The sequence below is a fragment of the Haliaeetus albicilla genome, chromosome 2, assembly GCF_947461875.1.
Source record: "Haliaeetus albicilla chromosome 2, bHalAlb1.1, whole genome shotgun sequence".
Taxonomy (NCBI): Eukaryota; Metazoa; Chordata; class Aves; order Accipitriformes; family Accipitridae; genus Haliaeetus; species Haliaeetus albicilla.
In genome coordinates, this window is record NC_091484.1 from 588,097 (window position 1) to 613,195 (window position 25,099).

Below are 25,099 nucleotides of genomic sequence, written 5' to 3' on the forward strand. Positions count from 1 at the left end.
GACAGGGGAAAAAAGACTGATTTTTCTGTTTGCAAAGGCAGATACTTCGCAATACTTCCAGAAGTGCTGAGAAAGCACAGGATGGGAAGAAAAGGCTCAGGACAATATAAGCGGAAGGACGTATGAAAATTCACAATAACAGTCACTCATCCTCACTCCACAAAGCTGCTTAAAGTACATCATCTTCCTCCATGAGGAAGGCATTATGTCACCCACAGCTAAATACCATCACTGTATCCATTTATTCCTTGCAGAATTAACAAGCCAAAATAGCAAAGATCTGAATGTTCCTAAGAGACAATTTGACCTTTTCCTCCTGACAGCACCTGGTACTGTCCAGCAATGCAGTCCCAACTTACCCCAGAAAGTGTTTCACAAACACAAACTGACTCTGTGACCCAGATTAAAGAGGTCTCATTTAAATTTCTTTGATTTAAAGCCAGCAAAATCTTCAAAACATTTTATTACATCAATTACAATATTTTGCCACCCACACATACACTTACAAGGGATGCGGAAGCTTGTCAAAACTAGTCAGCCCAGAGAGACTGGAATGAAGAGTGAAAAGGGGACAGATGGACAGGGACACAACACACGAAGATGCAGACACACACAGAGACAAATTCAGATTTCTCCAGGCAAAGGAGAGGGGAATAGGTAGCTTTGCACCTATCCATTAAGTCTTGCAGGATCTTGAAAAGTCAGGGTATCCAACCCTCCACCAGCCCCAGAAAAGGTCTTGATGGTATTTCACAAAATCTCATTAAATCTTGCAAGAACGCAGACTGTCACTACATTTAACACACAGTACAGCCAATCCATTCAAATTCCTTCAGTATTTCTTCTTAAATACAATCCAGGAAATTATTTCAGATAGTGTTTGTCACACGAGCTTGGAATGACCTCATCCTAATTAACTATTTGTAAAGGAAGCCTGCTGTTCAAAGGAAAATCAGCCCTAAAGCTTGTGCCAAGTTTCAAGCTTTGCAACATTTGGGGCTGCTCGGTTTTCAGTGTGTCAGCATTATTAACTGCACTCAGCAACCACACCTGGTTCAGTTTCAGTGTTAAAATGCAGATCTGGCCATGTACAGTGCCATGTACAAGAAACACAAATTCTTCCTGCATTAGACATATGACAACTCTTCAATTAAACTAATGATTATTACAGAGAAAAACGTGTAAGTGCCCAAGGAAGGATTTAAATAACTTTTGCCAAACCTACAATCTTTACACAGCCCTTAGTCAGAAGTCAGTGGGAGTTGGTGGAGTAAAATATGGCTAATTATCAGTATTTTTCTTTATAAATATGCAGTTTAAATCTGAGCATGCCCAAGAGGCTGACCCAGCCCTGATTCTATTCTGATCACTCAAAAAAATCAAGCGAGCACTAGCTGGTATGACACATTCATACTATGAATTGGTCTTGAAAGACATTAAAATCAATCTCCAGGATGGTGAATGTTTCTCCCCACCATTCTGTTCTCCTGATCTAAGTTTCTAGAGCCTTGATTCAGGCAGTCAATTAAATTTCTACCTTTTTACAGATTAAAAAAAAAACCAACACAAAACTAAATACAACCAAATAGCCAGTTGGTAGTTTGAAATCACTTGGTTCTGTCATCAAAGCTGCATTGCTTTACCACTTGGTATCTATCACTCTTCTGTACTGAATCTGGAGGGTACTGCTCACTATAAAAGACAAAAGGCACAGTGTAAGCATTTCTTGCTGCTCTAAAGAAACAAGAAATCTCACCAAAAAGGAAAATTCACATCTAATTCATGGACGTGCCATGTAACATAGACACAATAATGGGGAAACTTAGATGCACGTAATTTTTGATCATTATATTCAGAAACAGACCCAGTTATTAAAGATGCTCACGTAACATTTTAAGCTTCTATTTTTATAGGTAATAAAGATGATACAATTTTTATGGATTTATGTTTGGACCTGTAAAACAAGAAGAATCTGTAATATCCAGACAGGATGGATACTTTCAAGAATGCTATGGATCACTTTTCCTTTAGATTTCTATGAGCATGTCAGGGACGCAGTGGATACAGAACAGTGACAACACTTGCCTAGACCTAGATGAAGTTTTTCAGAAGCAGCAGTGCAATAAGTGAGTGCAAAAAGGGTACAAAATCTGCTCATGACATAAAGCCATTTAAATTACTGAGGACTAAAAAACTATCAGGAGGTTCAGAGGGTCCCAAACAAGACAAAATAGATGGTAAGAATCAGTGAAATTCAGCTTGGTAAATGCACAATAGGAAAGCAATTTTTAGTGAGCCATCATGCAGAGCGTTACATCAGCCATATCAAGTGCAGAAGGAGACCTCAGCGTAAACAGACAGCTCAACTGAGATACCAGCACCTTGTGTTTCTACAATTCCCACAAATTATGTTAGACTGCAAAGGAGACAGGAGAGGACTACTACAAAGAACATTCATCATTAATAAGAACTCTCAGAGTGATATTAAATCTTGCATATCATGACAGACTCAGTCTTGGAAATCATCAACTACGAGATGATGCCTCACTTGCTGGGGTGAAGCTCATGCGCATTCTTCTGAGGCATCTGGCATTGTGTACTGTCAGAGAGCACATTAAACTGGATAAACCTCCATGCTTATGCATTTTAGAGACAAGTATAGGTTTGGATGTGGTTAATTATGAGTGAGTGAATGTTCATTCTTACCAAATCCTTACAATGAAGAAGAGAATTCACTTGGTTGATTTCATGGATCTTGTGCACATGAGGTTACACATGCTAACGCTGATGTTAACGATATTGCAGCCTCAGGTTCAGGGGTTGAAATCAGCATAAGCAGAATGCTGGTCTATTACAACTGTAGTTTTACAAACAACAGTACATTATCAGAAGCATGATTAATGTGTGTTAAATGCATGAGCAAATTACGTTCACAGCTAGCAACTGTACAGGACAATGGATTGCAATACATATTATAATAAAGGACAGCTTAAGCTCACACACTTCGACTTCTTGAATAAAAGGAAGCCTGAAAAATAAACCTGGTATCAAGCTGACTTTGTGACTGGAGAGATCAATGAGAAGGACTTACAGGAAGAGGTGGATGTTCCTGGAGCTCCAGCAAAGATAAGCTGGTCCTGTTGAAAAGACTTTCTCTTTTTGGAGCCAGAAACATGTAACTAATAGCTATGTGGAAAGCATATGAAAGAACCACCCCGTTATGGGTTTGTGTGGCGCGGGGGTTTTTTTGGTAGCGGGGCAGGGGCCGCAGGGCCGGCTCCTGTCAGAAGCTGCTGGAAGCTCCCCCAGCTCCAAGCCGGACCTGCCTCTGGCCCAGGCCGACCCAATTGGTGACAGCGGTAGCGCCTCTGGGAGAACAGATTTCAGAAGGGAAACTGGTAGCGAGTGGGGGGATTGCAATGTGAGAGGAACAGCTCTGCAGATACCGAGGTCAGTGAAGAAGAACGGGAGGAGGTGCGCCTGAGGAGGTTGATGCCCCCGCAGCCCACGGTGAGGCGGCAGGCTGTCCCCCCGAGCCCATGGAGGGGAGCGGGGGGTGCGGAGGCCCCCCAAGATGGCCGTGACTCCATGGGAAAGCCCGCGCTGGAGCAGTGTGCGACTGAAGATCGGCCCGCGGAAAGGACCCACGCCAGGGAATTTTGTGAGGAACTGCAGCCTGCGGAAAGGACTCATGCTGGAGACGTTTGTGAAGGACTGTCTCCTGTGGGAGTGACCCCATGGTGGAGCAGGGGCCGAGTGCAGAGTCCTCCTCCCCCTGAGGAGGAAGGAGCGGCAGAGACAAGGTGTGAGGAACCGACCCCGGCCCCTGGCCCATTCCCCTGTGCCGCCAGCGGGAGGAGGTGGAGAGAACTGGGAGTGGAGTTGAGGCAGGAAGGCAGGAGGGCTGGGGGGAAGGTGTTCTCAGGTTTGGTTGTACTTCCTAATATCCTCATTTTGATTGAATTGGTAGTCAATTAAATTGATTTTGTTTCTTCCCCAAGTTGAGCCTGTCTTTTGCCCGTGACCGTAAATGGTGAGCGATCCCTCCCAGTCCTTATCTCGACCCACGAGCCTGCCTTTATATCTCTCCTCATCCCACTGGGGTCAGGGGGGGCAGGGAGCAGAGTGAGCGAGCGGCTGTGTGGTGCTTTGTTACCAGCTGGGCTGAAACCACGACACAGCCTTAAAACAAATCTGCAAGACAATGTAAGTCAAAAGGTTACTGAATTTGCCCTTTACAGTTCAGACTAAAAAAAAATAATACTATTTTTCTGAAGTGTCTGATCTTCTTTGCTGGAGGAGCTTAGGGCAACACCTTTGGAGGACCCATATGGTAGAGCTACCTGTCATTGTACCTGAAGGACTGTCCATTTGCCCACTTCCTGACACAGAACATACCACTATCAACAGACAATGTTGTACTGAAGCTAGGCAATCAGTAACAGAGGAGAACCTTTGTGCACAACTCCAAATACAGTTATGCCGAGTGCACGGAAGAAATACTACTCCAAAGTGTTAGTGTAACCACGTTTTAACCACGAAAATATAAAGAACACAAATACTTGTATGTACACTTTAGAAATACCTGTCAACATGTCTCTAAGTTCAGAGTGCCTGCATAGGCGTACAAATTGCTGGTTGTGTACAGCAAAATAGTGCACCAATCCAAACCCAATTTTTTGACAGTGCAGTTACAACTGCAACATATAGAAATGACTGCATCATTTTAGTACCTTCAGTAATGCAGACAGTATTTTGGGTTTGCCTTTGCCAAACACAAGTGCTGAATCAGACATGAATGGCATTTGAACTAGAAGATGAAACAACTAACAGAAAACCAACATACGAGAAACCCATATTCCAGACAGAAAGAAAGGTGATTCACAAGTAGGAAAATCTCAGCACTTCTGCTGAATGTTTTGACATCTGTAGTGGCCAATTCCTGTGTCTTTGTCTCAGATCTTGGATAGAAAACCTCAGCTATCTAATTTAGGATTGCAGATTTTCACCAGGTGGAATGCCTGAACAAGCACTTGAGTGCAGCATGCAGAAGTCTCTTCTGTGTGCTAACCTTTTCAGTGGGCCTTTTTAGCCCATTTCGTTGTAAGAAAAGAGACAAAGGGACAATAAGTAGTTCTCTGTTCACTACAAAGTGCATCCTCCATAGCAAATACTACTTGCAATTGCCAATTTGACCAAGAGATGGTACTATGTGTATACACAGCCATTACAAGGCAGTGGTGATAGGATAAATACCTGCTTGTATCTAAACCACTCTCCGATTTAGATATTCATAAACACGTATACTGCAAAGGTGCTTTTAAAAACACTGATCATCCAAAGAAAGTCAGAGGTTTGAGCACTATCAATTGGCTTACAATTCGCGTACACTTAAAGAGCATGAATCACTCATTACATACTGTGTTTAGCTCTTTATATAAAAAACAAGTTCAAGACACATACTAAAATCACACATAATTGATATTGAAAAATGTATGTTGACAATAAACTCATGGAATTTTCTGGAAGATCTCCCCAGTGTGCTTACATTTAGTGTTTCCCAATTTCTGCAACTCTGATGACATCCATGCTTCCTAATAAAAGTGAAAGCAGTCAAAGCCTACATAAGGTAGCAACGGGCCCTTGCCACAAAGAAGGGTAATGATTTCCTGGGATGCATAAGCTAAAGTATTGCCAGCAGGTTGAGGGAGGTGATCCTTCCCCTTTATTCGGCACTGGGGAGCCCACACCTGGAGCGCTGTGCCCAGCGCTGGGCTCCCAAGTACAAGACAGACATGGACATACTGGAGGGAGCCCAGCAAAGGGCCACAAGTATTATGAAGGGACTGGAGAACCTCACATATGAGGAAAGGCTGGCAGAGCTGGGACTGTTCAGCCTGGAGAAGAGAAGGCTTAGGGCGGGAACTTGTCAACTTATACAAATACCTCAAGGGAGGGTGAAAAGAGGACAAAGCCAGGCTCTTTTCAGTGGTGCCCAGTGACAGGACCAGAGGCAATGGGCACAAACTGAAACACAGGAGGTTCCCTCTGAACACCAGGAAACACTTTTTCACTATGAGGATGACTGAGCACTGGCACAGCTTGCCCAGAGAGACTGCAGAGTCTCCATCCTTGGAGATATTCAAAAGCCGTCTGGACGTGGTCCTGGGCAACCAGCTCTAGGTGGCCCTGCTCGAGCAGTGGGGGTTGGACAAGATGACCTCCGGAGGTCCCTTCCAACCTCAACCATTCTGCGATTCTGGTGAATCTATACAATTAAGGCTATGCTTTAAATGACTAAAAATAAGAGAGTTTGTGTTTAGCTTAAATGATGCATATAAGCAAGCAAGTGTGAAGTTTAATATGCAAATACTAAGAAAAACACTAAGCTCACTGGACCATGTTGTGCAGCAGCTATCTAATATAAGTCTAAATCTCATTCTAGAACAGCTGCAACTACCTCTGAATACATCAGTGCTTATGTAAGATATGGGTCCCTTTTTCCTATTGTACATGTGCCTACACTGATCTCTACATGCTATTTTACAGCCTAGTCATTCAATATCTTCAGATTCCTCTACAACTTTTCCAAAGCTGCCTCCCTCATCTTTACTACTCAGAATAACTAAGCAAGCTTTGCCACCTCATGTCTTTTTATCAGCTTCTCAAATTTTTCATGAATTTGTGGAAGATCATAGATTTCTGCAAAACTACTGGTGACTCACCCCACAGTGAAAACTCTTTATTTCTGCTGTCTTATTTCCCATCTTTTGACCAATTATTTATCAATGCAGTGACCTTCCTTGTATATTACGGCAACTTTAAGAATGTGTTTAGTACAAGTCTCCAGTGTGATATTTTTAAATAGTCTGCAATATGCCACAGAAATTTTACTTTTTTTTAGTTGTTGCTTTTAACATGTTTCCTCATTTTGAAGTGGTTTCACTTTTTTGAATTAGGCACAAGGGCAATGGATGTATTGACTTTTTTTTTTAAACTCCTTGAAGGGTTTAGGGTTTAAGTAGCTTAGGGTCAATGCTGGAGAGCAGCTCTTCAACACTTACATTTGAAGCGCATCCTGCGCGTTATTGTTTAGAGCCAAGTTAAGATTTGCATTTCCTACTCTGGGGTCCCCAGTGCACAGCTCTTTGAAGAAATTGTCACCAGCTGTCTTTAAAGCCTTCACATACCACTGTGGAATTTAACCTCATTTGTAGGTAGGAAAAGTCGCCCCTTTCTGTGGGTCTCCTTTGCATGGTCTGAGAGATAAGAGTCTTCAACTTCTGCACAGCAGGCCAGCAAGATAAGCTGAAGGAGAGGTGGCAACATCATGTCCCACCCTGTATAAAGAAATTGAGCAAACAACTTTGCAAGTGGATAATTTTTAAAGAAAGCTGAAGGAAGGAGCCATCGCCCAGAGCAAGCAGGAGGTGAAGACCTTCACGCTACAGGGAACTAGACATGGGCCAAGGTAAGCAAAAATCACTTTGGTTAGTCCCAAGCATTTGGCAGTTGTCTGTCAGGAAAAACAACTGTCCCTGCTCCAAGACAGTGCTTGTGAGGGTTGTAGAAAAAGTGAGCTTCTTACAAGGCAGGAGCCAAGAAAGTGCTCTTAAGGCTGAGGGAGTTCAATTTGCACAGAGGACTGCAAGAAAAGGGACAGCAAACAAAAGATGGTATCAATGCCTAATACGAATTTGAGAGAAGCAGTAAGAGGCAGCCAAGGCAGACATGTGAGAGTTTGGAAGCAAAGGCAATAGAATTATGCTTATCATAGGGGATGGGGGCCAGGGGGTGGGGGAAGGTAAGCCAGACTACAAAACTGAAGCAGAGAGATGCCTAAGTGTTTTAGCCACTTCAGCAAGGACAGGGTCCAGGTTCCAAGTAACCTTGAAGGAAGTGACAATAAGATCCAAGAAAAGTCATATGAAGGAGAGGGAGCCAGACTGCATATGAGTCACCAGTCTACAAGACAGCCAGAACAGACATCTTCATCGCAGAGAAGAAAACATACGAGGTCAGAGCTGGCTCTGTAAAGCTTAAACTGGTACAGGGCTATGAACTGGGAACAGCCATAAAGGGATTTGAAAGCCAGACCAGAATCATTCACTGAAAACAATGCATGACAGAATTCATATAGCAAAAAAGAAACAAAGAACACAATCCAGTGGGACTCCCACAACAAACACAGAAGGGACAACAGCAATGGGAGAAGGTATCAATACAGAGGACAAGGCAAGTTAGACATAAGGAGAGAGCAGACCAATGAAAACTGCAAAGAGTAGTAGATGTGGCTTTAGCACAGGAACAATGGCTTTAGATAGCAGGTGAATGCTCTGTGGATTATTTTTTTTTTTTTAGCTGGAACAAAGGGAGGAGCCTGGGTCAGCAAGGGGAGGTATGTGACAGGATGTGTCATACAAGGGGCAGCAGTTACAACCTACAGGTCCAAGGATCTTAGTGATGAGTTGGGAGCTGAAGAGATAAGTGAGGTCAGGATGATCCCAAGGCTGAGAAAAACCAGGGTGTTATCTGCTTCTCAGCAAGAAGTCTGGAAAGATTAAGAACACCACCAAAACCAGAAGAAAAGTACAAGTATATAATCACACTACAGCCATTGAGCACCAAATTGGGTGCTTGACACTGTGACAATTTTTTTCTCTCTTCTGGTGCTGGACAGAAGCATGTATGATGAGTATGATGCATGTATAGGAGGGAGGAGGAAGAGCTCTTCTGTCTCCTGCAGCTCTGGGTGTGAGAGTGCCAACTAATGTGCTGCAAAGAAGGAACAACTGGTGTTTGATTTGCTGTGATCCAGCACAGTTCCAGGACTACACAGCCACATTGCATTTGAACCAGCAGTGAAGTCTGCACCAGTTGCTGGTCTTTGGTGCATATCAGACATAGATAGTGCAGTAACTGCTGGAAGAGCTTGCACCCACATCACAAGTGGGGTAAAACAGCTTGTCTTCTGTGCACAATTTCAACCATGTATCCACGTGGAGAGATTGCTGCTCTGAGTGCCATGGGTGCCCTTGAGTACACAGAGTAAGACTCCAAATGTAGTCACAGTGCATGCTCAGTACTAACCACATAATCTATCATTTGAAGGCTCAGGTCTGTTCCACGTCCTTTCCTGTGCAGGAAGGAGCTTTTACATAACCACTTGGTTCACTTAATGATGCTAAGGTATAAGCAAAGGCAGCTCATTAGCCACTTGACACAAGAACAACCAAGCTCCTTGAGACCCTTACAGGGGTCCTTACTGGGCAGAAAGTCTCAAAGGCAGGGGGGGACTGTCTGAGTGGAAAAGCACATGAACAGCTGTTTGTGCATCTCAGGATGAGGCCCAGGGCCAGACTGCGGGCCACTCACAGCCCCAAACTCATTCTGTATCTTCTCACACTACAGGTCTGAGCATCGAAAATTGTGATTTCAAGATCACAATGAACAACAATAACCACCACACAGAAGAAATCAGCACTGAAAGGCTTATGGTGAGGCGGGGGCAGCCATTCACTATCACTGTGAGCTTCTCAGCTCCAATACACAACTACCTGCAGCAGCTGAAGAGGACCCTCCTCATAGTACAGACAGGTAACATCATTACCATACCTATCACAGCTCTGGTCCTCCAGCCACCTGGAGAACAGAACTGGTGGCAAAAGCCACGTCCAGAGCTGGACAGAGGTGCCCACATTTAGAAGGGAGGCCAGTGAACTGTTTTTCTAAGGCAGAGTCTCCTGCTGCTGGGACTGCATGGTCAAAACTAGATCTCTTTCCAGAAGAGACACTGCAGGACAATAATCAATGCACGTTCACTACTCTATGGTTTGAAAGTACTCATGGGATCTCTCCTCTCTCCTGGCTTTTGGTTTAGGAATGTTCAAACTTAGCTAGCCTGTTACAGATGTTTTCTGTTACAGAGTGTTTTCTAGTGAGACCTCTGAGAAGGGCAGCAGCATTCAGCCCCAGCTTGTTTTACCATAATCTGAGCATTTGCCTGTGACTTTTGTTATAAGATACTGAATGCCAGGAGCAGGAGGTCTGCACCATTCTGGCTGTTCCTGGTTTCTACAAATCTATGAAATACACATCCCACTTTCAAACATGGAGGCCTGAGTGCAGTACTAACCTTAGGAAGATTCTGTATGCATTAAGCTGGTAAAGGGTTAAAGACTCTCTCCCAAGAAAGGAGAGCTATGGCTCCAAATATAGACAAAGTCCCTGCAATCTGCATGGGGTGAGGCTGCATGTCTAGAATAGACACAACCAGATCTCTTTGGCTGCAGGATCACATCCTTCCAAAGCACATGGAACCCAGACTGAGTTTCCCATCTCCAGCCTGGGAGACCAGAGGCAGTGGAGCGCAGCACTAGAAGAACAGGACCCATGCTTCTGGACGATCTCTGTGAACACACCTGCCAATGCTCCCATTGGCCAGTATGCTCTGCTTTTACATGCCTCCAAGTCTGACTGTCTCCTGGGCAACTTCACCCTTCTCTTTAATCCCTGGTGCCAAGGTATGTGGTCAGAAACAGAAAGGCAGGCTAGGATCAGTCACTTCACGAAAACAGCTTTTGAGCTCTGGCACTCTGCCTTCATGGAATTGGAGGCTGACTCACCTAGTGCTCCCTGCCACTCCTGCCCTGCTCCTCACAGCACCTCAGGAAGGAGGTAGGGGCTAATAAAAGCTCAAAGCTGCCTGCCTCAGCACTTCCGCCCCATTCCTGGAGTACTCCTGTCCTCCTCCTAAGGGAAAAAATGTCTGATAAAGTGTTTCCTATAATTAAGATTTTAGGGTAAGTCAAGATTCTAACTGGTCTGATTAAGGCCACTCTATCTGTCTTAGGAATAGAGAAGTCAACAGCCAGCAGAGTAAAAGAGCTAGGTAGTACAATAGCCTAGGTCTGGAGGAACTTTTTGAACAAGGAAACAGAGATGACAATTAAATTCTTCTTTCCTGCTGATTCAGAATCATTGGTATTTTTCCAGGGCAGAATGCCAGGGACTGCTGAAGTCCCTGGAGTGCAGCGAAGTCTGCTGATGTTAAGAGAGATGCAAGTGCATCTGAGACCAGGAATGCTTTCTTCCTGATGCTTTTTTCCTCTAATCTAGATGATGAGGTGTTCTTGGCTAATGAGGCACAGCGGCAGGAGTACATTTTAAACCAAGAGGGTGTCATCTACTTGGGGACTGAAAATGCAGTCCTAGCACAACCCTGGGACTTCAGTCAGGTAAGAGGTCCAATATGTCTGCTCCCTTACAGCCACCAGCAGAGGAAGGGTGCGTATCTCCTGTGTGTACAGGATGCTACCCATTTCCATGCTGTGGCTTTGATGAAAGAACCTGCTCTCTGCACTCACTGTCTTTGTCTAAGCCTCTGCAGGAGAACAGGGACCTGTGTATGAAGTCCCATAACCCAGTATATGTAATTTTAGCTACCTTCTCAGGCTGCCCTCTATGATGAAATGCATTGATCTATATCTGGGCCTTGTGTGCCTTCCTTTCATCAGCAGATATAAAAGCATTTAACAGAGCTTAGTAACACTGTCTCTATTTTACAGGTAAAGTGAGGACAAGTAGATCTTCCAATTTGCCCAAGGCCATCTGACACAGCCACTGATTAGAACGGGATTTTACTCCACTTTAGTGCCACCAGATCACGGAAGTACCTCTGTGCCAACCTAGAGGGTGCTCCAGAAAAGCAACAGTTTCCCCTCAATCAAGGGATGCAGTATCACACTAATGCATTTCCCACCTTGCTTCAATAAAGCTGTAGGTCAGCCTTTAGTACGGTGTGCTCCCCCTCCAAATTTCTGCCTGGAGTTATCCTCCACAGCCCACTTATACAAGACTATCAGCAGAAAGGGAGAAATAATCTGCACAGTTACAAACCCTTGCAGGCACTCCAGAAAACAAATGTTCAGGCCAAATTTCCTGAAATGATGTGTTCTTATTTCAGTTTGAGGAGGATATTGTTGACATCTGCTTCACGCTCCTAGATGTAGGTGAACGCCATCAACGAGACAAGGATCACACCCAGCGCAAGAACCCTATTTACATCTGCCGCACAGTTGCTGCCATGGTAAGGAAAGCAGACAGCAGCCCTGACCCTAGCAGAGGAGACCTGAATGCAGAGCAAAGACTAGCATCTTCTCAATTCCAGTTTATGGCAACCCACTGACCAAAGAGGAAGCCTGCCCAGGGCTGTTCAAAACAACACCTCCTGCCCATCTCCAGCCCTTCCTGATATTCCTGCCGCAGACAAGTAGTGCTGAAGGAGTTTCTTAGCAATGACAGTACACTTACTGAATAAATCTCAGGGGATACTGTTGCACCTGTTCTGCTCAGCCATGACCTTCATGCTTTGCACAAAAAATCCTTTTGGTTTCATCTGCCTTGGGAGCAGCTTCATCAAACAGGATGAGGTATACCTACCAAAGAGAGGCAATTCCTTAATCCGTCCTTCTCTCCTCCTTCCCTGCAGCTGAACTGTGATGAGTTTAGAGGAATCCTGACAGAATGTGGGACTGGGCAATACTATAATGGGACACCACCTTCCAAGTGGCTGGGAAGCAGACCCATCCTCCAGCAGTGGGTTGCATCGCAATACAAGCCTGTCCGCTACGGGCAGTGCTGGGTGTTTGCTGCAGTCATGTGTTCAGGTACAGTGGTGGTTCAAGTCTTTTGTGTTGAGCAAAGCCTTATTTGTTCTGCAGAACCTCTAGCACATGCCTAAATTCCTGGATTAACACAGATCCCAGTAACATAACCTTTAATCTTTAGGTGAGAGGCAGACCCTCGGAGTTCCTCATCAACATTCAGCATCGCTAGCTTTGAGATAACAGAATATCAGTGCACACCATTCACAGAACGCATCTATGATAGCTTATTTCCTGAGGGGCAATGCCTCTTGCAAAGTCCAAACAGCAGGCCTGGTGCCATTCCTAATAGGCCCAGCACCAAAAAAGGCTCTACATCCATCAGCAGAGGCACCCTTAGGGGAGGATGCACAACTGATTCACAGCTCTTTCTTCCACACAGTTCTGAGGTGTCTGGGAATTCCTACCAGGGTGGTCACAGGCTTTACGTGGGCTCACAACACTAACAGCAGCCTGAGTGTGGACGAGTATTATGACGAAGATGGGACACTGCTTACACAAGACAAGAGTGCCCGTGTCTGGTAAGAAAACATGGCAAGGCCCAAGCAAGAATTTGAGACAATACCTGGATCTAGGAAATGATACAAGGGGAAAAGAAAGAAGTAAACAGCTGCAGGGGGATGGATAGGAGACAGCTCAGCTGAGATCCTGTCTACATGACCTGTTCTTGAGAAACTGCTGCAACCCAAACTGAAGAGTGCCCTATTACTAGCACCCACAAAGGAAGAATGATAGTCTGGTCCAGCTGGAGAAACTCCACTTGTGTCAAAACCCATGGTCTCTGCTCTCCTCAGCATGCGCTGAGCTCTTTCAAAGGAGCGTTAATTGGCTATGGTTTGGCTAAAACTTTACTGTACCTCAGGGCTCAGTCCCTTGGTATAAGCACATGATGTTGTCTCTTGCAGGACCTTCCACGTTTGGAACGAATGCTGGATGGCACGAGCGGACTTGCTACAAGAGTACAGCGGGTGGCAGGCACTGGATGCCACCTGCCAGGAAAAAAGCACAGGTAAGGTATCAAAGCCAGGCTTAGGGGGGTGGGGGGAGCTGAGCAGGAAGCAAATAAAGCAGTTCAATACTCCTCCCTTCCCCAACTTCCAATGGAAGGATGCAAAAGGACAGGGACTCACCCCGTTGACTTTAAGCACTAAATCATCATTCATGTTTGGTTTGTGCAGTTTGTGTAGCTCTAAGAGCTCTATCACAGCACTGCTCCCTAATGTCCTCCTAGACACTTCACCACTCCCAATATAGGTCTAAACTAGGCATGGGTCTGGTTGGTAAAACACCTGAATCTTAAATGGGCCTCATTTTCTTTTCAGGTCCATCCTTCTGTGGGCCAGCCCCTGTTCAAGCCATCAAGAAAGGAGACACAGAAGTTGATTATGATGTCTGCTACTTCTTTGCTGCCCTCAATGCCAAGTGCCAGGTCTGGATACAAAAAGCAGATGACACCCTCAAGCCAGCTCTTGGTGGCACAAAGTACATTGGCAACAACATCAGCACCAAGAGCGTGGGCAGTGAACGCTGTGAGGATATCACACACAGCTACAAGTATCCTGAAGGTACAGGGTAGGCAAATGGCTGAGCCCATTCCCTGCCAGTGTTACAAGTGAAGATTAAAGGACTAGAGAACAGAGCCATATCAGAGCATTAGGGTCATCCACTTCTCACTACTTCCCCTTCCTGAATGGCACAGGAACACCTTAGTCTTGCTGTCTACAGAATCAAAGCATAGGTCATACCCCAAATTTCATCCTGCTTAATTACGTTAACCATCTCTGTAGAAGGCCACGCCTTTCTTCACCACGCACTTTCCTGTCTGGAAAACCTTCTTTCCTGATTTCTGTTACCTGTACACTCTGTACATTCACCTCCCATTACCCTTATAATATATATATAGATATATTTCAGATACCAGCTTTCTGAAAAGGACTGTTGTACTCCCAGACATTGTCTCAATCCCCCCCTCAAAAAGCAGCTCCCCCTTTAGAACCTATTACCGAGCTCTGTTTCCCTGACGCAAGCCTACCATCTCATCTTAGCCTATGGCATGTTGTCTCCTTGGCAGCAGTCCACCACAAGAGAACACAGTACCGTGCCCTAGCTACAGCCTCTTTTACTCTGACAGATGTTAACACCAAGGTGCTTTAAAAACTATGACATATCTTTCCAAGTAAAATCTTTCAGGTACATCCAATGAATGTCCTGTCAGCTGAAATTCTTGAACCGCTCCAACCAGAAGCACAACAGGATATCTCTCTATGCTTTTAGAAACCGTTATCTACAGTACTGCCAGGATAATTCAACGCCATCCTTCTGCATTTACTGCTTCACACTAGTAAACAGGAAAGAATACTAAAATATGTGCTCCCTTCTTTTGTGACAGGTTCTCTTCAGGGAAAAGAAGTATTTGACAAAGCCTACAGAAATATAAAGAAACTTGAGACAACCAGCAGCAGCAGCAAAACACATTTTAGCTCCATTCCTACTGCCCTCGAAGAGCCTAACCTTTTCATCTACCTCCAGTCACAGAGTTCTCTGCTACTGGGACAAGATGTTCTGCTTTCCATTGAAATGTTTAACCACAGTGGTGGAGAAAAAGCTACTGACCTGATAGTTGGGGCCCAGTCTCTACATTATAATGGTGTGTCCATTACCCAACTTTGGAAGGAAGAGTTTCATTTTATCCTCAAAAGCAATGAAGGTAAGGACTGTACTGGGTGCATGGCTAGAAAAGTATATCTAGTCATCTCACTTCAGAATTAGCCATAAGTTTACAAAAGGTTGGCGGAATAGTTCATTGTAGGCGATTGAAATAAAACGCTCTGGCAACATCACCATAGAGATTTTGAATCTGCAAATCCAGTTGGGATCACTTAAGCTTTTAAATGCTGCAGCTTTTAGTACAATGTTGGGCACTAAATACTCCTAGGTGCCACACAGGCTACAACCAGACTGTACTTATCATCTGCATTGACATCTGTATTTCACCACTCTCTATTCCAGCTAACAACCTGCAGGTCTCTGTGCCTTACTCACAGTACAGAAAAGAGTTGGGAGAGAACCATCTGCTTAGGCTGACTGCCATGCTGAGAGTCGAGGACTCCTTCTACATATACTTTGCACAGGAAGAGATCAGCATTTGTGATCCTGCTCTCACTATTGAGGTTAGATCAGTTTATCACTCTGTTACTGCAGTAGTGAGAAAACAGCTTTCATAGTCATAAGCAGCAAAAAAATTCTGCTGGGTTGGGTGGCTCTCCTCATGCTGTCTTCTTTCAAAGTACTGAGACATCAGTTTGGGAAATGTGAGTTGTGCCACACCGTTGTATACAGTACTCCCATGCCTACCTTGTCTATGTGTAAGCGTAAGGAAATCCCAATGACTCCTAACTCACTCACCAGTCTAGAAATCAGAGACTGCAGAAGGAAACTGCAGCAGAAGACTGTAGTCGAGAAGAAAGTAACCTGGACTTTGCCTCTTCTGGCAACTGACAGCTCAGGCTGAGACCTCTGGCACCAAAAAGTCATTTATCTCCCTTTAATCATAGAAGCAGCTCTTTCCTTCTCTCAGTTTCAGCTCATTTCCTTCTTTCAACAGTTTCCAGAAAACATGGTACAGTATCAGCCAAGCATAGCAAAGATCAGCCTCCTGAACCCTCTCACCGAACCCTTGGAGAAGTGTGTGATAGTGGTGACAGGGCGAGGGCTCATTTACAAACAAAGACAGTACAGGTAAGTGCAAACTGATTGATCTAAATGGAAATGGTAATGGTAAATGGAAATGGTAAATGCAAAAAGAGACACAATACAAGCTAAAGAAAACCTTGCACAGGAAAAGCTGTCCCCAAAAATAAGCAGGCAACAACATGACAGGAAGAGACTGCTACAGCATGAAAGCCCCCAGGCATCCCGTCCTTAATTTACAGATAATATGTAAGATTTTCACACTGAAAAGGAGAAAAGCCAGATAACAGAACTTTCAACAGATGTGCAATATGTAAGTTGAAGCCAGTATGACATTTGTGAAAGCTTCAACCCCAAAGGCCTAGACAGCAGAAGGAAAGCCCCCTGCCAACAAAACGGGTAACAAGAAGTACCACAAGACTTAGGCAGAAATACACATTAAAGATGACAACAGTTATAGATTACTGAAATGAGCTATAACACTTAGAAATTATTTGCTGTTGTTGAGAAATCAATTGCTTTTTTGCTAGCCACTTGAACATCTGTAAGTAGGGTAAAACTATACCATTTGTGACATCTTTCCACCCATTACCCACTGTCAGCAATAAAGACAGTCCCTGGGTACAATTTTAACACTGTCTTCCCCTTCTCTACTGAAGAAGCAGGCAAACCCAACTTAGCCAAGAGTCATCCAAAAAGGCATGCTCTCCTTCACATGAAAAAAACTCGCACATCTCTCTCAAGAAGCTGCATTAGGACAAAGTAACCATAGATGCCTCCATGGGAAATACAACCCTCCTGTCATCTATCCCTCCCAAACTACTGTCAGATCACAATTCCATCGTGGTAGTTTAGATAAGATTTTTTTTTTTTTTCTTTCCTTTTTTTGGCACCATACTCCTGTCTAGCAAATGCATCTCCAGGGCCCCAGGAACCAGAAATACAAAGAGATGTGCTTCCTGTATAATCCCTTCTTGCCTTTCAGGCTGGACTCTGTGCAACCTAAAAGCATTCGACAGCTGCAAATCCCATTCACCCCCACCCAAGCAGGGCCCAGAAGACTCACTGCACATCTTACCTGCCTTCAACTCCAGAACCTGAAGAGCTACAAAACTATCGACGTTGCAGCTGCCTGATGCCCAACTTAGAACAGGTCCTGCAGTCCTGTTTACAAAAGAGTGGTCATGATCTGTGCCCTGATCTTAGGCAAGCATAGATGTTAACAGTTTAATTAAAGTTGTATTTAAAACCATGTCTGACTTTGATTATTTGTACAAACTCAACTCTCTCCCATCTGCCACTATGCCCACCCTCCAGTTTTATAAGTTGAACCTTACTGTGACAAAGATGTGCTAAATGCTCAAGCAGATGCAGCATTTCTCACCATGCATATGTGCTGAACCCACCCCTGCTTAGTCATTTTTCCTTACCCGTGGCAAAAAAAAGGATATCCTAGAACTTTAAAGTTATGATAGATGTAGCATTTCTCTAGAGATACTCTTATCCCCCCCCTACAGATCCTTGACATTGGTAAAGTAGTAAATAATATTTTCTACTGCTTTCTGATGAAATAGAAAGGAGAAAGATAGTTCACTCTTTTCTAAAGTTAGAAAGGAAATAGCAGCAGTGCTGCATATTTTTTAATGGTTCACTGGGCTGCTTGCAAAAGAAGCAAGACCCTTTCCTTCTGGATATATTTATTCTCTGCCACCTGAAAACAGATAAAACCACTCAGGCAAATCTAGCAATATTTTATTGTTCTTTGAACCCCATAGTAGTTGTAATGCCTGCAGAATGGGGCACATTCACAGCATTAAGATGCAGCACCACACCATCCCAGGAATTCAAGCAAAATGACACCTTCTGCAATGGCAAAGAGCAACTCCTTGGGAAAGTTTTACCAAGTGGCAGTAAAGTTCTCTCCTAAAAATATTGTTCTCATCATTCTCCCAGTAGTTGGAGAACAGTGAGATTCACTGGAAAAGCATATGCCAGAGCCAGTGGCAGCAACACATGTAGACATGGAAGAGCTAAAGTTGACCATGTGTGAAGTTCTTGATTTTGTTCATGTTGTGATCTACTGCACCAGTTAGAAACTGCACCCAGCCTTCCTCTGATGGTGGACATACATGGCTTGTCCTGTAAAAGTGGAGGAAATTCATTAGGAAAGCCTCCTGGGTGTCTTATACCTATGCATCCAAACACATGGGTATTGTGAAGTGCTGAATTTCCACAGCATTAGAACAGGACTGCTATAGCCCCAGAGTGCTTTGAGCAAGGAAGAACCCACATCCATGTCACTAGTCCCAAACCTTTACATATACGTGTGTGCCTTCAGTGCAAACCACTTTCATCCCTACCATCCTTTTCTTACTTCCAACCCTTTGTAACTGGGTAACATCATAATTACTCCAAAATGCCAGCATTTACTGTCTAGAAATGAGTCATCTTTGACAGGAGGCAGAAAGATATCAACCTTCATAGGGGGGAACACCCACCTATAAAACTGTAAATCATACTCACTTTGTAATCTCTAAGACTTTCTTTAATACCGAGGCCAACTTAGCAGCCTAGAAAGAAACAAAAGGGAAATAAGGTGAGCCAAACATGGAGAAAAAGGGGCTCAGCAGTACTGGAAAAGAAAGGGGGGTGCAGGAATGTCCAGCTGAGCCAAGAATGAGCAAAACTGCCACAGATACTGATGCAGAAGGAAGCTACCCATCACTGCCATGCTGGGAGTGTCTCCCAACCTACTGCCGGCTGGGACAGGTGAAAATAAAGACAGGCTGTTTTTTAAAGCATAAGTTAAAATGCTTTTTCCTTTAAAAAGATAAGCGTATTAGAAATTGGTAACTGATATTAAAGCATGAAGTTACAACTGACTATAATGCAATCTGATATTAAGCAATACTTTCTTTTTTATCCCAAAAAAATCAAGTCAGCGGCCAAAGGCATGAAACCAGAATTAAGAATAAAAAAAATCTCAGATATGAGAAGATACATACTTAATTTATGATCCAAGGAACCCCTGGAAGTCATCTAGTACAACCTCCTGCTCAAAGCAAGGCCCACCTCAAAGTTGAGTCAGGTTGCTCACAGACTTGCCTGGTCAAGTTTTGAGTACTGCCAAAGGTGGAGATTCTACTGCTTCGCTGAGCAGCTTGTTTCGGTGCTTTATCACCCTCACTGTCAGAATTTTTAATTTGTATTTTTAATGTAGGTAATTTTATTTGAGCAAGTCTACATTACCCGAGGAAGGAAATAGACATGCAGTACATCGGCAGCCTTAGACCTCACTTTCCTGAGGTACTGTCATTAGACATGTCTATGGATTATGGTTCAGAGCCAAAGCTCAAGTGGCCATTCTCTTCCATGAAGAAGATGAGGAATGCATTTCCACCTGAAGGAAGCTAAGTGTGCAAGAACCAAAGGGGACTCTTCATCCCTAAGAACTTGTTTCTGAGACAGTCACTAACAGCCACCTCTCCCCGACAGTCACCTAATCCCTCCAATTCGACTTCTTCCCCTTCTCTACACCACATGAGTAGACCTCCATGCAGGCTACAGATACTTACATTGAGTCGCACAGTCAACTGGTTCATAGGTGGATACATGCTCAGTGCCAGCTCATCAACACTAGAATAGAAGAGAGGGGAGCAATAGAATAAAGGTCCTGATAGCACAACTCACGGATCCTGATCAAAGCCTACACCCACGCTGAACGTAAGTCAGGAACAACAATGCATGACAAGGAGACAATATCAGTCATACCCATGGGATGCTTCTCACTGCCTTCTCAGACATCTGCATGCCATGAGACATGGCCATAGCTCCACGCCAAGCTGCAACATATATTCCTCTCCTAACTTGCACAACTCTCAACAGCCTATGCCATAATAGTCTCCCCATCACACCTGCTTCTACCACCTGCTCACAGCTTCAATATCATAGTTTTTCCTAACCCATTCTCCAGACCTCAAGAAAGACAGGGGCTGCTCTGGAGCAAAAAGCGGCATGAGGAGAAACATGCTTACCTTGGACTGATCTCATTAGCAATGTCTGCAAGATCATCCAGCTGAGCGATCTGCTCTGGAGAATCAACTTTGCCATAAGCCTTCACTACACCCAAGACCTTCTTCAGGCAAGCTTTAGAAGCCTTCATTAATCCCATGCAGGAGCTAAGCAGCTTCCGGTCAGCTTCTGACCAATACGTATCTCTGTTGCCCCGAAAGCCCAGCTCTTCATCTTCCATGATGTCACTGTAGGGGTCTTGCCCTTCCACCAGAGCCTGAGAACATAGATGCACTAAAAACCCAGAGCCTAACATCAATTCCAGCAATAACCAGGAGGAAAGGGAAAACATAATCCAGAAATCATACAATTTACGGAGGAATCTCGCTCCAACCAGCATCTCAGTTGCCAAATTCTGTTAATCCTAGCAGGACTGGATTAAGAAAAACTAATCCCCCACTCCAATTCAACAGAGCAAACAGCAAGAACCTGCTGTTCCTACATCAACCTAAACACCACCCCCACCCTTGCAATTCAGGACATGGCTTTATGGAAACCTTATATAAAGTAAACCAGGCTTGAGTTTAAAAAGTCATTAAGATCCAGGCATAATACAATAATCTAGCTCATATCAGAACAAATCTAAATCAAAGCCTGTATATAAAACAATCCCTGTGTTCCATCGCTGAACCATCACTGCAATACATCACTGCAGGTTCCTCAAAGGCTTAGGGGCTTCCTTACGTGTTCCATCTCCTCCAGAGCATCCTTGACCACACCTAGACATGCAGCCAGAGCTGATGCAACTGCTGCCTGGTTATCTGCAAAAGGATGAAAACCATGGCACTGCACTGATTCAAATCAGCTTGCAACAACAGTCATCTAGGTTTGAGATCATTAGATCTCGAGATTATAGGATCAAACTTTTTGCAGAGCTCAGAGCTGCACTACTGCCATGCAAAGAATATGGCCGGGCTTCCAAGCTTATGCATTTCAAAAACAGCTGGGTTTTGCAGAACGTGTGAGCCTTCATTGTACTAGCTGGAATGCCCCTTGCAAGGGCTATTGATATTCCAAGACAACATGTCCTAGTTCTGTTGTTCTACATACACAATACTCACCTCGCGGCAGGTTGGACACTTGCTCACATGCCTCCCACACACCACCAGTTGATATAAGCTGATCTTGAGACAAGCTGAAACAAAACAAAGTCCCCCAAAGTTAGACTCAATAACACCACTCTGCTAGACTGTGGTTTTATTTTCTGCACCAAGGACAATGCACACTAGTAGAAGCTCCGCTGGAAAGATGTCACCAACCAGCTTATCACCAGTATCTGTGTAAAGCAAGAAGTGCTGGCTCCTACCGAGTTTAATTATCCACTGGAACAAGAAACAGGAGCCTCTTGCAAAGGCCTCTCAAGGTGCTTAGGCATATTATTTATCTTTCAGAATCTATGCAAATCAGAAGTCTGTATTAGCGATTAATGACCTCTGCCAAAGGGCAGTGGCGTGTAATCCATCAAGAGAAGCAGCTGTCCATAGTGGTCCAATAACTAGCTTTATAAAGTTGCACCATCATTGTGTATGACGGTTCAGTCCAAAGCAATAACTGCCAAACAGTGCAAACGCTATCCAGCGCCTTCGCGGGAATCCTGCTCCCAGCATCCTTCCTTGCCACAGACAGAACGAAAATCTATTCTCCAGGTAGGCAATGTACCTGCCTCAAGCCACTGGGACAAGAGGGTACTGCCGGGGCCTTGAGTGTATTCCACCCTCCTAGGAGTTTAGCTGGCTCAGTTGAAGAGTTTAGTTGGCTAAGTATAAGGTCAGCTCCTTTGCTGATAGGAGGTACTGTGAAGAAAGCTAGAAGCAAGGGCCAGCCCTTCCTTACCCTAGGAGAAGATTTTACCATGAGGTTCTTTCACTGGGCCCTGCTTGTGCTATGTCACAGCTGTGTAGCAGTTATGTCTGCACCCAGTCTCACGCCCCCTGGATTCTGACCTGGATCCTGACCCACTGATTTGACCTTCCTGCCTTGACCTCAGACCCAACTCATTGTAATGGACATGCTGGGCAATCACTGGATAGTGTCTGATGCTGGTTATTCTCTCTGGACCTGACCTTGATCCTAACTTGCTGGCCTGACTTTCCAGCTTGACCTTATTGCTGTGGGCTTGTCTTGATGATCTGAACTCTCAACTGAACCTCCCTACCCTCAACAGCATTGCTCTGCTCACTCAGATGCTGGGGGACAGGGCCTTTGCTGATGAGGCCACTGCCTCTTCCTGCCTCGTAACAACGCTCTGCTTCTGCCTCCCCCCTTCCCTTAGGAAGCAGTCTGCACTTGCTGCTTCCTAACAAGTATACCCGTAACCTTTTCTTCCTTTTTTTTCTGGAAAATTACTACCTCTCCAATGGAGCACTGAGAATTGTTTCTGTGAGTTGGATCATTCCTTCCACTACTTCTGTGGTAGCATCTCGCACCATCTTCCGAAGAGTAGTACCTGGTTGAGATCGAGAAAGAGCAAGAAAGTTGCCACCAAGTCAGCGCCAACAGAAAGCAACTGCCAAAGATGAACACACACGCTGCTCCGTTTGAGTAGATACACTGTATAAATGGAGTTACAGGTATTTTGAAGGAAGAAACATCTTTCCTAGTTCCAAAAGGACTTTGGACAAAGATCTCAACACTTTATAAACATGAATGCTCAATCAAGGATACAACTTCCTAAATTATCACTCTTTCACAGACAGAATTCTGCAGGAGCAGGCAGACAAGTGGTTCACTCATAAGCATGTCGCAAGTCTACAGAATAGCTGATAATGGGACTGCCTGCTCATGGTAACTTGCTTTCCTACAGATGCCAGATCTCATATTAGGCTACGAAATACTGTGTTTCTTTATATAGTGCTGACTGCCCTGCTGTCACTATCTCACCTTGGCCCTTGGGGAGCCAGTAGTACACTGTGGCAACTGCAAGAATGGCATTTTGGACATCTTCGCTCAGCTTCTGGCAATCCTGAAAATGGACAGGCAAAAAGATTAACCGTGAGTAGTGCATGGCTGCACTGCATTTAGAAAGTCTCACAAGCAATCCGTTACATTCAGATTGCTTTGAGAAAAGGGAAGCATAGTAATGGCCATCTTGCTGAGAAAAAAATACAGCACAAGAAGACGACACAGTAAGCAAGGTATACACATCATAAACCACCTTATGATTTGGTAACAAAACACACCCTGGTGTGGTGGTCATGCATCAGAGAGGAAGAAGTAGCTGAGATTGTTATTCTGAACTGAGGTCTTTTTTTTTTTTCTTCTCCTCTAAACAGAGGTGTGAAACCAGTCTTAATTAACAGTAAAAATATTGCATATTCTCTGTTAGATCTAAGGTCTGTATTATCCAATACCTTGTCTCTATCAGCAACCAGCTGATAGAGGTTGAAGGAAAGAATGTAAGAATACTTCTATTTGGTATGTCTCCCTAACTTACAGTTATTAGTTCTCTGGGCAGTTCTTGAATCGCATTAATACACTCCACAATGCATAGCCCATACCAACATCCCTTGTCTACACTGTACCAAATTACTTTGTTTTAGCCATGTGAACCAAGAGACACCTGAAACTTATCACACACACCGCAATTTCACAGTCTGTGGGGGCTTCTGCTCACCTCTGCAGAAGTCAGTGGAGGCCCTGAGAATGCCAGACTCAGCTTTGTAGCTTCCTGTGATGTTACTTTGAATGTCTGACCTAGAAAGGATTGAATAGGAGCAAAAGAATAAAAAGGAGCTTGGGTAAAAGGTAAAAGAACAGAGCAGGCAGATGAGCAACATCTCTGATGCTACTTTGCCCTATTGCTTGATTACCATTTCTTCCTTCCCAGCAGTACAAAGGCATAAACTAAATCCCGCTACAGAAGAAGAAAAATTCCAGGGGGTATTAGTGCCACGCATGCCGCACGTGTCCTACATCTGCTTTTTTTCTAGTTCTTTTTACTCATCTGGTAGCGATATCCACAACCACATTTTGTGTCCTGGTCCACAACACCTTCACCAGGAAACGCTGTGAGCCTTTAACAGAGACCAAAGCCTTTAGGAACCTAGCCGCGACAACCGTTCGACGCCGGCCGCTGCTCTGCCGACGCCAACGCCCCGGAGCGGAGGGCAAGCGCGAAAGCCCGGGCCGGAGACCTCGCTCGCAAGCCAGAGCCCCGCCGCGTACCGGCACCGCGGCCGCCCGCCGACGCCACAGCCCGAAGCCTCCACCCCGGCCCGGCCCGGCGCCCACAGCGCGGCCCGGCGGCGGGCGCCCCCGCCCGGGGCCGGCCCCGCTCCGCCGCCCGTACCTAGCGCGTCCCAGAAGCGCGGCAGCTCGAACGGCTCGCGGCCCTCGCCCGGTTCGCCCTCTGTAAAGGCAGAGAGAGACCCCAGCCAGCGGACAGTCGGCTCGGCCCGCCCGCGGCCCCCCCCTCGGGCCCCCCGCCCGGTCCCGGCCCCGGCCCCCACCTCGGACCCGTGCCAGCACCGCACGCAGCGCGCCGCGCAGCTCCCGCAGCGGCTCCCGCGCCTCCATGGCTGCGGGCGCTGCCCCCGCGCCTGCCGCCCCCTGAGGCACGGCCGCGCCTCACATCCGCTTCCGGGTAGCGGCAGGCACGACGCGACGCCGCCCCGCCCCGCCCGGCGAGCGCGCCCGGGAGCGCGCCCTGCGCCGGCAGACGACCCTGCCCGGGG

At 45.2% G+C, this 25,099-nt stretch overlaps 2 protein-coding genes and 1 long non-coding RNA gene across 4 annotated transcripts in view; 1 reads left to right on the forward strand and 2 right to left on the reverse strand.

Annotated features, from left to right (window-relative positions):
* Positions 1-12,496, reverse strand: part of LOC138688622 (uncharacterized) — a 90,049-nt gene extending 77,553 nt beyond the window's left edge. The window contains exon 1 of the long non-coding RNA XR_011327514.1: positions 12,313-12,496. This is a non-coding gene — a long non-coding RNA (uncharacterized lncRNA). The remainder of the gene's footprint in view (positions 1-12,312) is intronic.
* LOC104325348 (protein 4.2) lies at positions 7,182-17,607 on the forward strand. Its single transcript, XM_009929946.2, has 13 exons — positions 7,182-7,471; positions 9,412-9,597; positions 10,293-10,523; positions 11,119-11,237; positions 11,966-12,088; positions 12,491-12,668; positions 13,048-13,186; positions 13,571-13,674; positions 13,988-14,230; positions 15,055-15,372; positions 15,675-15,835; positions 16,270-16,403; positions 17,341-17,607. Exons 1-13 carry the CDS (start codon positions 7,462-7,464, stop codon positions 17,489-17,491), a joined length of 2,097 nt encoding a protein of 698 aa, XP_009928248.1. The 5' UTR covers positions 7,182-7,461; the 3' UTR covers positions 17,492-17,607.
* A 483-nt stretch (positions 17,608-18,090) lies between these two features.
* CCNDBP1 (cyclin D1 binding protein 1) lies at positions 18,091-25,026 on the reverse strand. Of its 2 annotated transcripts, XM_069800502.1 has the most exons (11): positions 24,875-25,026; positions 24,715-24,774; positions 24,040-24,119; positions 23,307-23,388; positions 22,776-22,872; positions 21,488-21,561; positions 21,111-21,187; positions 20,390-20,643; positions 19,931-19,991; positions 18,879-18,925; positions 18,091-18,494 (listed from the first exon to the last, which is right to left on the reverse strand). In XM_069800502.1, the coding sequence occupies exons 1-11, from the start codon at positions 24,939-24,941 to the stop codon at positions 18,386-18,388; spliced, it is 1,008 nt and encodes a 335-aa protein (XP_069656603.1). In that variant the 5' UTR covers positions 24,942-25,026; the 3' UTR covers positions 18,091-18,385. The 2 variants fall into 2 exon arrangements, with proteins under 2 accessions (XP_069656603.1, XP_069656613.1); XM_069800512.1 differs by lacking the exon at positions 24,715-24,774 and having other exon boundaries at positions 24,875-25,004.
* Positions 25,027-25,099: the final 73 nt, after the last annotated feature.

Coding starts and splice junctions, on each gene's coding strand:
- LOC104325348 (XM_009929946.2), top strand. Junction 13,187..13,570: donor GACAAGAGTGCCCGTGTCTG/GTAAGAAAACAT, acceptor TGTCTCTTGCAG/GACCTTCCACGTTTGGAACG. Junction 15,373..15,674: donor TATCCTCAAAAGCAATGAAG/GTAAGGACTGTA, acceptor TCTCTATTCCAG/CTAACAACCTGCAGGTCTCT.
- CCNDBP1 (XM_069800502.1), bottom strand. CDS start 24,941: ATGGAGGCGCGGGAGCCGCTGCGGGAGCTGCGCGGCGCGCTGCGTGCG. Junction 21,562..22,775: donor CTCAGTGCTCCATTGGAGAG/GTAGTAATTTTC, acceptor GTTTTGTTTCAG/CTTGTCTCAAGATCAGCTTA. Junction 18,926..19,930: donor AGTTGACTGTGCGACTCAAT/GTAAGTATCTGT, acceptor GTTTCTTTCTAG/GCTGCTAAGTTGGCCTCGGT.